Below are 15,116 nucleotides of genomic sequence, written 5' to 3'. Positions count from 1 at the left end.
CAGCAGGGGTGAGAGGTACTGGTAGATAGATGCAGAAAAGGGACTACACCTGCATGGTGCACTGGCATCTGCAGAACTGCATGAGATGAGGGACTGGATGATGGCAGATGAAAAAGCTAGATTGCTTGGATGGCTTTGTAGCTGGGATAAGACTGCAGTGTCTGAGCACCTCCTGTTCTTGAGCACACACACACCTAGCAGGGCTAGGTTTGCTCAAGTCTCCTGCTTGTAGTTTGTGGTGCCTGTACCTCTGAGTCTTTATTTTCATGGATGCCCCGGTGCCTCATCCCCTGACTTTTCAGCCAGCCTGTCTCCTTTGGGGGGGTACCCTGTCTTTTGGTCAGTGCTGTATGGAGCTGCGGGAGGTATATGTGTGACCTTGCACATTGCAGCCAAAACAAATTCCTCAGTCCACTGAGCCTTGTATGATCCTCCACATGTTTGTGATACAAAGGCAAAAAACAGGTCAGGGTGAAGAAAACGGATGTTCTTTGTGATAAAACTACTACTTTCACTGTAGCAATGATGCCTTGCAAGAGAGATGAATAGCAGATCAGGATCCTTCAGGGTCTGCACCTTGCCCAGCAGGAAATGGGACTGATGCCTTTGTATACCCAGAAGTGCTACCGTTTATGGGCGTGCTGTTGGGTGCCCCTGCCCATCACTGCTTTGTTCGAGAGGAGGGAGAGCAGGTAGGTCTGGCTAGAGCCTTGTGCAGAACTGGGTAGTATTTCTCCAACTCCTCATATGTCTTCTAGCAGCCTCAAAATGACCTGATACTTCTGATTGCACAGTTAATCCTTATCTGTTATGTATTCTCTTGTGCTCCTGCCCGGATTGTTTTCAGCAGAGCTGTCTCCTCCTGTGCCCCATGAGCTCTCCCCAGACTGTGCTTGTCCTTCAGACCTACCAACAGTCTAATCCTGCTGTAATGTTTCAGCACAACTTGTGCCATGTGCTTTCACTGTTTTTTCTGGGTGTCCCTGGACTGTAGCTGCTTGGTGTGGCAGTCCTGCAGTCCCTGGGGTTTCAGCGACACTTCGGTGGGGCTGTTTCCCCTGACACCTTGAGCTCATTACTGCAGCTTATTCCTGTGCCCCTGGAGAATGAGAGGCAGAATTATCCCTTTGCTCCCTGCTGAGCCCGTGTCAACTCATACTAAAATAAACAGTAGAAACTGAGAGCACATCCTTCTGACAGATGGCACAGAATCCACGCTTCTGTGGCCAACCTTGCTGAGTTGGGACAGTGCATCTCTACCTGAAGTGTTCATGTGGTTTCCATGACAACAGCATATGGTACTTCGTAGTCTGTTGTTGGTCTGTCATAGTGGCAGAACTGTTAGGTAAAGGAGCTTTTTGCTTCCATTTTTCAAGTGATTCTGAGTGCCCACTTTTGTGTACCTAGCTTAGAAAGGAGGCAGCAGGTCCCTGTCAGAATACCTTGCCGAGATGCCTCGGCTCTGGAAGCAGCTGAGAGAGGTTGATTCCTCTGAAGGACAACGCTGTGCTCTCATCATCTAAAGGGAAGCCTCAATAAAGCTAGTAAGACATGGTTGGCATGGAGTTCCTTCTTAGTGTTGCTCAGCAGCAGGACAAGACGTAACGGGCACAAGTTGAAACAGAGGAATTTCAAGTTGCCCAGAGAAATTGTGGAGTCGCTGTCCATGGAGATATTCAAAGTATGCCAGGACATGGTCTTGGGCAACATGTTCTTGCTGACCCCGCTCCAAGGAGCAGGGTTGAACTAGACTATCTCTAGAGGTGCCTGCCAACCTCAATCATTCTGTGATTTCTGGCTCTTGCCCAGCACTTAGTAATGGAGTCAGAGCACACCAGGGACCTTAGTTCACTTGGGAAGGCTATTCTGAGGCCCTGCTATATGTGGCCTTTTGCAAAGGAAGGTAGCAGGAGGCAAGATGAGAGGCTTGGTTCTCTGTTGCTGAGGGTCTGGTGACACAGGTTCAGTGTTGGGACTTTGCCATTGTGGTGAGGGCGGAAGTAATTAAGAGATCTCTCATAGCAAATTGGTTGATGTAACCGCCTGGTTACAGGAGGAACCATGCAGCTGTCTGCGTGTCTGAGCAGGAAATATTACCATGTGAACCAGTTTGCTTGTGTTGCTGTCACCCTGAGAAGCCCTGATGCACAAGGGCTCCTGTTTCAGAATAGGTAAAGAGCATGTAGTCTCCTTCTGAACTGAGGTGGGCAGCGGCATCCAGGCAGCGTACAGCTGGGTGGAGATGCAGTGAGTGAACTGATCTGAGGAGCAGGCAGGCTACCTAATGGTTTATGCCAGGGGTTTGAAGGAAGGAACCCTGCTTTCTCCCTCTATTCCTCCTGCTGCTGAATAGCTTGAAGGAGAAAGGATTATGCTCATTCCCTCCTGTGCAAGGACAATGATGACAGTGACTTGCTGGTAACATCAATGAGGCATTTTCATACTCTTCTTGTTGAGGTCAATGTCTCGTGGTTGTGAGATAATGCGTGCTTTTAAAAATACCCTCCTGCTGACTGATATTTTGGTTGCCTTGACATCTCTGGGCTTTGCTGGCATGTGAGGGTGCAAGGTGGTGCTCTCATGCATCATCCCAGCTATGGTCGTCTTCCCTTTTCCAGTGGAAGTGTGTCCCATGGGACGGTGAGATGGAGGGGGCAGTGTCTTTGCCCTCTGGTGCTGAAACACAGTTTCAGCCCTTGGAAATGTTCATGGTCCTTGGGAGTCTTTCTCAAGCAGGTGACCTGGGCTGGGTTTTGCTTCTCCACTTGTTGATTTAACATTAAGGTACCACCTTGTTGTTGTTCCCTGTGCTTCAGCTTCCCATAGGCCAGCTCAGGTGGTGTTAGGCTACAGCCTTTCCACTTGCTCAGCAGTTCTTCTTAAGTGGGATGATGGGACAGTGATGTGACAAGTCTAAGAACATGGACAGATTAAGGCAGAGACATTAATAAACTTCCCAAATGTGCATCAGCTCAGTCGTGTTTGAAGTGTTTTCAGGAATAGCAGCTGTGAGAGCTCAGGGCCTACAGTGAAGAGAAAATAATATTTAAAAAAAAAAAAAATCTCACTTCTCTCCCCCCCCGCATTGAAGGATAATGGAATTAGGAGGATCAGCACATGCGGGCAGGTAAGCAGAAATTAATTGGAGGTGACAGCATGTGTATGGAGTATGAATTTGTGCATAATAGATACATGTAGCATAACACGTGTCAGTGCAAGGTGAGGGGTAAATTGGACCCGTTGTCTACAGCGAGGTAGACAATGTGTCTGTGCAGACAGGTGTGGGTAAGAGGAGTGCACACATGCGTGTGGGTGTTTTAGCATCCAGAGCATGTTTGCGTGGTGCAGTCGTGTGTTGTGTGGAGACACTTCTTTAGCGCTGGAAGGAGGATGACTGTACGCGCACGTGCTCGCAGGGTGTGACTGCCTCTGCCCTGGACCAGGTTTGCTTGGCTGTAGCCAGCTGTGAATGCAGAGACCCATCTTCCAGAGTCTTTGTGTAATGCTACAAGTCTTCAGTTCTCCAGGACCTCTTGGGATGAGGGTTACAAGTCTGTAGTCTAGTCCTGTTCTTGTTCTTCCTTCACTCCTGCATGAAGTCTCTAAATAGGATCTGGTGGAGCTGGGCTTATCTCAGCAGCAGTAGGTGGGTTGAAGACACAACTGGCAAGCCCCTGGGTATCTCAAGAAGTATCTCAAGGTATCTCTTGTTGGGGCAGGCAGAGAGGGAGTAAGGATTTTAAGGCCAATCTGATAACTTGGCTGATCAGAGAGATGGGGTTTGCTATGTAAAAATAAGAATTTTAAATCGGAACATAAACCTCTTGTACTGTTGCCTTGATCTTATTGATGTTGAGAACGCCTTCTGCTTGGACAGGGGCCAGATCCCTGGAATGACTTCCCTGTCTCTTATCTCTGCCATCTGCATCCTAAAGGCCATTGCAGAAACATGCTGGGTTTTCTTCTCCTATAACAAGGAACCTTTTCAGCTTGGAGATATGTTGGTCTGAGCCTTCTTGGCAGATGCCTGAGCTATTCACAAATGCAAGGCATACTAGGTGACAGAGCTGTATTGGTGCAAACCTCTGGTTCTGGCTGCACAGCAAGAAGCGAAGATTTCTACAAAAAAAAAAAAAAAAAAAAAAATCAGAGGACTCTGTGTGTGTGTACATACATATATATACACACATATGTTGCCCCTGCCATCACAGACTCCCAATGTACTTTGCAAGCATTGCTAAATATAGCATCCCAGAGGCAGATGAATATCATGATTGCAATTTCGGAGTGAGTTAAACTGAGAAACCAGCAGAGAATGTGACTTGCCTGAAGAGAGACAGTGTGAGGAGAATGAGTCTGGGCTTTGATCTTCAAACCACATTCCTTGAGCTTTGTCTTTATTTATACCATATCATGCAGTCTAAACAGCTCTGACATCTCGGGCAGCAGAGATCCCAAGCTGCAGCTTGCTAACAGTTTGTCAAGCCCTCCTGGTTATCTTTAGTATATGATTGAGTGCCTAAACCCAAACCTGCCCTTTAGAAGCAACAAGGGAGACTCGTCTCCCTGGCCAGTTGCATCCTTGGGTTACTTTCTGGGCAGAGGCCCCTCATCCCTTCATGGAGATTTTAGCACTCCAGTTCCCTAGGCAGGCTCTTGTCCCCTGTTGATGGGAACGTCTCTGCTGAGCAAAATGGAGAAGGTCCTCTGCTAAGTGAGAGCACAAATATTCATTTGCTTGTTGGGGAAACTAGCTCCCCCCATGCTGTTCCCAACCCAGCCACTGAGCTGCCTGCTGAAGGTCTCTGTGCAGTGAGAGCTGGCCCTGGAGAACCCCAGCCCTTGGTCAGAATAATTCCTGACAAAAGACTTTGTCCAAAGTTTCCTCAGTGTGGGGAAGGATCCAGTGTAGCCAAGGTGCGAATGCCTCTATCCCAAACATCTGGCTCTAGACAGTGTTTTATATAGCATTGCTTTTATTGGATTTCATGGCAAAGGCTATCCAGCCTGGTAGGTGGGTATCCAAAAGGACTACCCAGTCCATAGCAGCCAGAAGTGGGACTGTCATGTCTCTCTCTTCTGCTTCCTTAAAGAAAAGAATTTTTATTGCTGCCTGCTTTTCATAAATTCCTGCCATGTATGCCCTTGCACCCATTAAATCATGTAAGTGCTTGCAGAATAGATGTTGTGGAATATCCAAGAGCTCTGTAATCTAGACAGCACCATGGAAGTAGTGAGTGGCTGGTGAGTCAGGAGGCTGACACCCTATTTTCAAGGCTGTCCTTGCTTTGTGGTCTGGTATGGGTTGTGGGTCTGGCTTAAGAATGGGAGGGTGGGTAGGGGTAGAAAGGAGGTTAGGACTGAGGTGCAGCCCAGTGACCGGCTGCTCCTTGGATAGTCCTGTGTGGTGGTGGTGGCTGTGGCTGGTGGTGCCATGGTTCAAGGGGCTGGGAATTGACAAGACATGTTTCCCTGGGAGAGAAGGACAGATTTGGTAACTTCTGGGTCATACCTGGGTGATGGAACAGAGAGAGCGAGCTAGGATGGCAGAGGGTCACAGCAGCTTTGCCACGTTTTCTGGCAGAGCTTCAAGGCCAAGATGGCAGGTCAGGCACGTCTTTTACCACCGCATCCAGGCCCACTGCAGTTGCTCCCTGCTCCACTTTGTTCGCGTGTCTATGGGAACCTGGCACCCATTCCCTCTCCTAGTCCCCAGAGCTGCAATCTTCTTTTCCCACACACCTCTCCCATAATACACCCACTTCCTGCGCTTGGCTTCCATGGCTGGGGCGGTTTGTCCAGGGGCAAGCGCACTGTGTCAGCATGTGTTCACAGCCTGCTCATGCCAGGGTAATTAATACTCACTTTGCAGTTTTAATTTGGGTTCCCTCTAAGTTGAAAACAGCGTGCTGCTCTGTGCCAGCTTGCCTGGCTGGAAGGAATCAGCTTGCCCTGGCCTCACGCAAACTGGAAGCTGCACATGCCCAAGTACACACCACATGCCAGCTCTGTGAGAATCATGGTACCTGGGATTCCTGGCCTGAAGGGAGGAGGACCGTGAGGGCAGCTGGCTGTGATCCCTTGGGAGGGAGGATGTTCCTGCCACGCAGGGAATGCTGGAAAGGGGAAAGTGGGAAGGAAGAAGGCAAGATAGTGTTACTTGTGTACAGACTGAAACTGCTAAGGACTCTACCTGGATGTAGTTGAGAGATTTAGGGCCAGATCCTGCCTTGCCTGTGTCTGTGCTTGCTTGGAGCTCCTCTTGTGTCTGCTCATCCTCCTGCTCAGGCACACACAGACCCTGGGGTGTGTGCAGGAACTGCTGCAGGTGAGTGCAGGGAAGCATGGGCCATTTTGTGTCAGAAGGGGAGAAAGTGGAGACAAGACACAGCTCACTAGTAGGGGGATGTGGGTTCATTCACTTGTTCCTAAGAGCTTGTGTGGCCTTCAGAGCATGACCTTCACTGGGACCCTGGAATGGCGAGTTCCCCAAGTTGGCCAGGGAGCAGTGACAGCCTGCCCCTCTGAACGACCCATCTGTCCCTTTTCATTGTGTAGCCTCCTTCCTTCAGATTGTCAGATGGGCAAAATCAAAGCTTGCAGTCAGCTTTCTCAAAGACACATCTCAAAGACACGTGAGAGAGGGGAAGAAAGGCTTATTACACTGGTGCCAGCAAGGACCCGTATCTGAAACTGGCCTATTTCTGTTTTTGGGCAAGTGACCAGCAAGCATCTGCTAGGCCCTTTGAAGTACCTTCCAAAAAAGTTCAGTGTTGTCTGTCTGGTGGCACCTCTCTCAGTCTGGTAGTTGCTGACAACTCTGCACACACATTTGCAAATGTTTGATAGAGTTTTTTTAATTTTTTTTCCTAAGAGGAATGGTGATGTATCTGTAAACTATTGAATTGGTCTTTGCAATGGGGCTGCATAGAAGGAAGTAGGTGTTAGGCAGCCTTACATTGGTGGAGGAAGACAGGCCTTTCAGCCTTTTAGGGAAGGGTAATGGAGAACGCAGAAAAATGGTGCTAACTGCAAAGTTTTGTTTTCCTTGTCAAAGCAGGTTTTGGAGTTGATCTTTCCTTTTCTTGGAAGAGGAGGGAGAAGAGTAGTCTTAAAATGAAGTTCTATCATCATCTATCTTTTAGCTATACCCTGAAATTAAACTGCACATGAACCTGGGGGTGGAGGAGAGACTTTCAGGAGGGGAAGGGGTTTGCCTTTGAAAAGTTACTCTTTGAGCTGCTTCAGGTCTATGAATAAATATGACTGGAATAAATTGTCAGAGGTCCTGTTGGAGTTAATGAAGGAGCAGTTAAATGTGAATTGCTGCTCCACTGGAGGAGCTGGTCCTGCTTGTCAGCGACCATTTCTTGAAAACTGCCTGAAGGGAGATTGTAATTGAAAGGAAATCACCTTTCATCAGAAGGTCACAATACCTCCATGTTAGTTCATCCTGGCTGCCTGACTGTGGTGTACATATTATATGCAGGAGAAACTGAGGCACAGATGATGGAAGTAGCTTGGTTAGGACTGTGTCTGGAATTACAGATGTAGCTAGGAGCAGGTGTGAGGGTCCCCTTCCCTTGCTCACAGCTGATGGTTTCACACATCAAAGTTGAAGTGTCACCAGTTTCTTTTCTAATCACCTGGCAGGGGTGAGAGGAGGACAAAGTGGAATTAAAAGCCGTGTACCTGTAAATGCTCCACTGTGGAGTCTGACAGCCTTTAGTCTCTCTGTGCCCTGCCTGAATATTGACACTACCTCTGGCTCCAGCCACTCCTGGGCAAGGCAGCTGTCTCACAAACAAGCAGCGTTGCAGGCAGGCGTCTGTCTTTGCCAAGGCTCTTCTGGGGATTTATTCCTTTCCACACAGGGTGGTGGTGGGAATCGGATGCGCCTTTACAACTTGCAATTACATGGTGCCTTTCATCCCAAAGGACTTTTAACAAGTGAGTCTACAGACTGCAAAGGGATCATTCACCCACCACTGAGAGGCATCCACCACTGGAAGGCAGCATCCTTTCAATGGAGCTCAGTGGCGTTTCCCAACTGCCAGGGCCCAAGGGTAGGAAAGAAGGGACTCCTGTGCTCGATTGGCCCTTGTTAGGGGATGGGTTGGCAGAGTGCACAAGCTGATTCCAATTTTGAATCCCGACAGGGTATTGGAGCTCTTATGAAAGGGGACCAAAGAGTATTAAGCAGGGCTTAGTTTCTTATCACCCCTAGCACACCACTCCCTTCTAAGACATTGTTGTGTTAGGTACCTTCATTTCCCCCCTCCTGTGGGGATTGTCATTCCTACAGCTGAAAGTACACTTGAAGATCTGCTTGCCTTTGCTTTGTCTGAAGAAGAGAACCATGTTTCTGTGGAGTCATGAGTCCAAAATTATATTATTTCAAAATCTACATTTGGGGTATTTTACCAGACTTAATAGGGGTAAAGGATGAGTTTCTAGGAGGAATGTGGGTTTGTATTAGTAGATTTATCCTTTATCTGTTTATCTTCCTCCTATGTTTTTCCTTGTTGAAACATACAGTTGTGTTACAGATGGATTTACGGAGCAGTTGCCCATTTCTCTGTTTTCTGAGGGGTGCTAATTTGATAGAAATTGTGCATTTTTTTCTGTGTTGTTCAATCTTGCTAGTTGTCTTTGAGGCACCTACATCCATTTGCTATCTGTACCATCTTTAGGTGTGCTGCTTTGTTAATGTGTTTCAGATATGTTTCAAGCCTAGTTGCTTATTTACCACCTGTATTTAATGGTGATAATGCGATTGGTGACCACAGTGCAGGTTTGCAAGAATGTGTACATAGGCATGAATATATAAGGGAAGTAGTGCGTGTCTGGGTGCATGCTGACAAGTCTCTGTGACCGAGGCGGTTTGCGTGTAGTTGCTTAAAACTTGTTAACACAAGCTAACTCCCTTAAGAGCTCATCTAAATCAAATGAGGCATGCAATGAGGCAGCATGGATGTCTGCGGGTACTGAAACTACCTTCTGCTCCAGGCTGTTGTACAAGCAAGTGATGAGCTGTGCTCCCTTGGACTGTCCCCTGCATGCTGGTGGGGTTTGAGCCCTGGTTGGCTTGAATTATGATGTGAGTAGACAAGATTTGTATGAGCAGGGACAGCTCTCCTTGCAGTCTTTCAAGTCGGGAGGAGGTCTGTGTGTGCATGGAGGGGTGTGGACAAGTGACCAGGGAAGGGCATGTGTACTGGGGAGAATCTGAGGTGTGTGGGAGTGTGTGCAAGGGAGCATGGGTGTGGGTGACAGAGCGTGCATCCGAGTGTGTGCGCCCTCCTGCTGGTAACTGAGTGCTTGTATCTCAGGCTGTTCTCCAGCTGTGTAAATACATTGCTTAACAAATTGAGGGCTCTAGTTAATGATTGCCATTAGTGCAGGGCCCATATTAGGCTCCATTCTGTGCAAGTTATCCAACTGCCTCAATGCCATTAGACTGAACACACCAGCCTTTAATGTCAAGCCTGGAGTGTTTGTGCTCTGAGGAGACTCTGCAGGAGCTGGCCTGGGGTTGCTCAGCAGGAGCTGTCAGGCAGGTTTGTGGCAAGCTCCTCGGGGGCCTGCTGCAGTAGCAGCAATTCTAACAGCCTTCCTTAGTCAAAGCAATGTCTAGGTGTTGTAGGCTGGTGCTGGGCACCCAAGGGGATGGGCAGGCTGGCTAGGACACTTGCCCAGACTACAAAGAGGCAGCTGGCCCAAGTGACAAGGCAATAGGAACGTGTTCCCCTCTCTGGCAGCTGGCCCTATCCATCTCCTTTCTGGGAATACATCTACAGGGCTTTGCCTTGTGCTACTCATCAGAGCCAGACCGTCACATGCTGTGATCCCAAATGGTGTCGTGGACTAAGCCAGATCAGGCCTGGTCATCCGTAGAGCAGAATGCAAGCTCCGAAGAAAACATGATCTGCAAGAAGAGAGTGGAGTGCTTTGGTGCCGGTGCTCGCCCTTTCTTCCAGCAAGGTCCCTAGCAGAGGTGCTGCCCCTCATGGAGTAGGTGCAAGACAGGCCTGTACTGCTCAGTGTTACAGATGACTCCAGATCAGTCAGGGTATTCCCATGAATGAGGGCAGTTGCATTACTGCCTCTCCTGTTACTGCCTACAGTTGGACACAGGGCCCTTCTCACCCTGCCCTCACCTGCTGTTGCAGTGGCTGTGCTTTTGAAAGCTAGCCAGCATCTTGTCACAGCTTGAGAAGTTCCATGATGAAGAGGCAGGCTTAGGTGCAGTTTCATCTTTACTTGCAGCTACCTGACCACCCGTGAATCTTTGCATGCTTCTGTGTCTTCTCACATCCATGTCCTTTGCCTCAGCCCTTTTCCTGTGCCCGTCTCCCTTGTGGTGCCCTGGGAAGGCTCTCTGTCCCACTCATTGACCCCAGCAGAAGGCCCAGAGAAAAATCCCAGGGTGCCTTCCCACCCAAAGCCTGGTGAGTTTTGTGGATGACTTTTGTCTGTCCTCTGGACCTGTGTTTCCCCAGCCTCTTCTCCATCTGCTGTCTGCCAGAAATGAACTGATTCAGCTGCCTTCCCTAATCCTGTTTGGCATTTCAAAATGGAGGGGACTGCCAGGTTCTTTGTTCCCGTTCCCTCCTGGCACTGGCAGGGGACCTTCTCTGCTCTGGAGAAGGACAAATGTGCTGATTTATTCTGCCCCTTAGCTTTGAATAGGGGTTGCTATGTTACCCTCCAGCTCTGAGGCTTGCCAGAGCACACACCATATACAACCCCACAGCAGGTGGCTATTGAGTAAAGGCCCTTAAATCTGCCTCTCTTGTTTCTTGTGCTGCTGGCCAAGGTGTCAGGGGGATGTAGCAGGGCATGATTTGCTGGCTGAAACTCCAGATTTAGTTGATGCCAAGCACCATGTTGGCATTTTCCATTCTCAAGTGCCCATCTTAATTTGCAGAGGAGGTACCAACTAGGCAGGAACATGCTGCCCACACTGGCTTTTAAAGAGGCCCTTTCTGACATGAAGGCTGCCCCATGGGGCTGAGCTGTGACCAAGACCCTGGAGGCAAAGGCTATCAGATCCTGCTGCAGTGACTGCAGCACCTGTGGTCTGGCTTGGACACTTCTGTAGCACGCTCTCCAATTTGGCATGACTGTTAAGGTAAGCCTGACCGTTTGAGCAGCTTTCTAGGAAAAGTTGCATGTGCTTGTCCTGTGATGACAAGTTAAAACCCAGCCAGGACAGAGGCAGGTGGCATCAGAACATCTACCTTGCCCTTTTGGTACGTGGCTGCAGCTGTCTGATAGACCCGACTTTGAAGTGCCAAAATGAACCTCTGTCTTAGAGGAGACAGCAGAGTTGGCAATTGTTCATAAAAAGCCTAATTCTTTGAGGAACAGTCCCTTAGTGCAGGCTGAGCTACGGAAACCATGGATCTTGCTAGGAAAGGCCTAGAAGAGGCAGCAGGGAGGCACATAACACCAGAGCCCCAGGCCAGATCTATTCTCACTGGGCTTTTTCCAACCTCCATGAAAACAATGGTAAAGCCCTTCCCAGCAGTGATGGGAGAGAGATGAGGGTAGGGGACACTTGCATGAGTTTCTGAGCTGTTGAACTCTCCAGCATGTGGCGCTTGGTAGCTCACACCTGTCCCTGGGGAATAAACTCTGCAGGAGCAGGATTAAATACTCTGCTGGCACACAGAGCAGTGAGACCTCCTCTCCTGGCCAAAGGGTGTCTGTGAAGCAGCTGCTTCACTGGTGCTTCTGCTTGCTTAAGGAAAGAAACGAACCAAAGTTGCCAAGCAGTAAATGGAAAACACTTCCTATTTAACAGAGTGGGATCACTTCTTTGGCACTGTAATTCTTCTGGGATCAGGGTCCCAGCACAGCCTAGCGGGGAACATAATTTCTGTCCTGTCACGCAGCGCAGGGAGTGCGCAGGTATCTCTGGTCACCTTACTCTGGATCTGCTCTGACCATGTGCTGAACACTGGGAGCAAAAGGGGAGAGAATAGTCTTTGGCCATGGTACAAACCAGGCTGTACAGCCTTCAGGTGGGATCTTTTGCTCCAAGCATCTCCCAGCCTCATTGAACTGCGCAGTCTGGAGCCAAAATTCTGGAGAGTTTCAGTGTGTCAGGGACTTCACAGATTTAAGAAAGGATAATTTGTAAATCCTTACTGGAGAGCTGTTGAGAAACAGAACTGAAGAATGAGTCTTCAGAGATGACCTGGTTTATCTCCCTGTTCTAAAGGCCAAGTGAATCTGAATTTAGCTTTACCATGTGATACCTTCTGGCAGCCATGCTGTTCTGACTCTGGGACTCTAAATGCGTCACAGATGTCCTGTTTCACTTACCTGAGTGGCCACAGGTGCCATGGGTCCTGGTCACATTGATCCTGGGGACCTCAGTCTTTGGGGGCGTGCATGCTTTTCTCTTGAGGGGTAGGAGCAAGGGAATGAGCAAAGTACTTCGCTGCTTATGTTAGTGCCATGTACAAGCATGACCACCCATTCAAAGAGGTGTAATTGTACCAGAGAGGGATGTGACAAAGCACTTGAGCAAGAGCTTCACTGTTTGCAGCTTATATAAGCACTGACTTCGTCCCTCTTTTTATTCCCCTGCAGAGCATCAACGGAGGCTGCCTGCCGTCCCACTTTGTGTATGATCCATCCACCTTTGCCTTCCGTTCCCTCAGCACCTTGAAGCCGCTGAGCCCAATAGCTCCAGTGGAAGAACCGTCATGTGCCTACTGAAGGAGTTTCTCCAAAAACCTCAGGAACTATCAACCAGCCACCTACCTGTCAGTGAGAAGGGGAGGTGGTGATACCCAAGGGGATGGGTGGAAGCAGAAGGGGAGAGTTGACACATCTTTGCAATACAGCCTCTCTGGCATCAGGAAGCATAAGGTTTTGCAGCAGTGCCTGTTTTCATACCATCGCCATATCTGCATAGTGGCAAAGGGTGAGATTTTTGCCTTTCAGGGCAAAACAAACCAGTCAGGTTCACAAACTGCAAGGGCAGCCACCAAGGCAGCGTCAAACATGTGGGTGGTGGTAGTTGAAGATATCCCTGAGGGGTTCAGGGCTATAGCCTACGTGGCAGCAGGGATGAGTGATCAGGGTGTGAAACCAAGCCCAGTCAGTTTCCCAAGAGTACCTGAGTCTACAGCGCTTTGCTAGAGACCTGACCCACCTCCCACTTAGAAGTGATCTCAGGATTGGAGACAGACGCTATACAGGGCTGCCTAGAAAGCAAGAAAATCCCTCTCTGAGACTGTTATAGTTGCATTATAATTATAAATGTTATAATTCACTTCAAGTTCTCTTGGGTGGAAGACCCTGGGAGAAGGAGGTGGGAGCGGGTAACTGGCAAATCTAGCTGCATGTTCCAGCTGGTCTGCTGGCAGCTCAGTGATGTTGTCTAAAATGGGGTTGAAAAGGGTTGTAGGTCAGGGGTTAGAATAAAATTCTCGAACAGAGAGTCTGTGTTCTGCCCTCAGTCCTCTCAGCATCATCAGAGAGAACTTGGGGCAGTGACTGTGTGCTCTTGGGTCTCTTCTCTGCTGAGGCTGTCTGTGTTCTGGGATATGTAGCACTTCTCCACAGCATTGTCCCAGAACCCTGCTGACCTAACATGCTGATCCAACGAAATCTAGTATCTCCAGCAAGCTTTCTATTCCCCTGTTATGCTGGCTATTAAATTCATGCAGGCCTCCCCCCTTGTACCAGTGAAACAAGTATTCCCAGATGTAGCATGGAGTGAGAGAAAGGGGTCTTTCTTTTGTGGCCACCTGTGGTAGAAGAAACAGGAGGGGAGTTTGGGTGAAACTGTGCGACATTCTTCTATAGGCTGTCCTAAGGCTCTTAGGATGGTGCTAGGCCTTGCTACCACTGGAGTTTGACTGGGATCTGGCCTTCAGGCATGTATGCGCAAGGGACAAGCTCTCGCCTCTCTCGGTGAGGCAGAGGAACAAGGCATTTCCCCTTGCTGCACCTTGTGTAGAGAGTAACCTCTCCGTCTGGGTGGTCCCCACCTTGAGCCTGTATCTGGCTGGGTGCAAGGGGGAGCAAGGAGTTTACTACTTGTCTGGATCAAGAGGAGCAATTGTGAGTAACATAAAATAACTTTTGTTTTTAAATCTGCCACTCAGTGCATGAGGCTAATGGTCAGTCCAGCTGTCAGTAGGAGGCCACAGAGCGAACCAGCATTCACTGGTGCTTTCTAGGCCCTGCATTGAGACCCTTTGGGAAAGCCCAAAGGCCGTCTAGGCCTGGGGATCTGAATCCCCCACCCTGCCCTTCTCCCTTCCCAAACTCCTCTCATTCAGGCAGGCAGAGCAGCTGGGCAAGGCAGTGAGGGGCTGTCTGTCCTGATGCTCCCCCATCTCTGCCTGCTCTTTGGCTCCAGACTGTCACAGCTGGGCCACCCCCCTGCACCAGCACCGGATATGTGGGATTGCTTGGGTTTGCTGATGAGGTGCCTCTGGCGCAGAGCATTGTGGTTCCCTGCAAGAAGTCCCTTCTGACAGAGGCCAATTCCTCTGCTGATTCCTCCTGCCCCTATAGAGACTCTGCTTACCTGTTTTGATGGCACACCTTGGCTTTTTTAACTGCTGCCAGATCAAGCTGACCAGTGCAGGACAGGAAGCATCGCCCCTTCGGACAAAATCCCTGTGCTCAGGAGAAGGGACAGCCATAGCCTGGTACCCATCTGAAGAGGTGCATTCCCCGTGCATACGGCTGGGGTGGCAGCCCCTGCATGGCCCTGCGCTCCCAGGCTTTGCTCAGTGAGAGCTGCTGAGGTACTCGGCCCCAGAAACGTGTTTCTGCCAGCCCGTGGGTGTGGCAGGCTGCCTTCCCCAGGTGGGAGCAGGGAACAGGGACGTCCTGCCGGTATCGTTGCCTTTTAGTACTTTTGTAACTTTTCTCTGTCTTTTCTTTTTCAATCAGAAAGAAAAATTAAAAACAGCAAACAACTCAGCAATGAAATAAAGTGTAGTAGCTGCTGTGTTCACTTCTCTGGTGGGTCTCCTGTGTTTGCCATCTTCCGGGTGTTTGTGGGCAGGGATATAGGAGGGGATGGAGTAGACTGAGCTACGACACAGCACTGCCAATTCCACGGACTCCCAAATCCCAAG

The 15,116-nt window shown here is 49.4% G+C and overlaps 1 protein-coding gene across 1 annotated transcript in view; it reads left to right on the top strand.

Moving 5' to 3' along the window:
- LOC104624775 overlaps nucleotides 1-12,732 on the top strand; it is a gene marked incomplete at its 5' end in the record, with an annotated part of 38,618 nt that extends 25,886 nt beyond the window's left edge. The window contains one exon of the mRNA XM_010292225.1: nucleotides 12,604-12,732. Within this exon, the coding sequence (XP_010290527.1) occupies nucleotides 12,604-12,732 (129 nt within the window). The remainder of the gene's footprint in view (nucleotides 1-12,603) is intronic.
- Nucleotides 12,733-15,116: the final 2,384 nt, after the last annotated feature.

This window comes from Phaethon lepturus, unplaced genomic scaffold, assembly GCF_000687285.1.
Source record: "Phaethon lepturus isolate BGI_N335 unplaced genomic scaffold, ASM68728v1 scaffold14358, whole genome shotgun sequence".
Lineage (NCBI taxonomy): Eukaryota > Metazoa > Chordata > Aves > Phaethontiformes > Phaethontidae > Phaethon > Phaethon lepturus.
The sequence above is the reverse complement of the archived record's forward strand: the minus strand, read 5'-3'. Positions and strand labels throughout refer to the sequence as shown.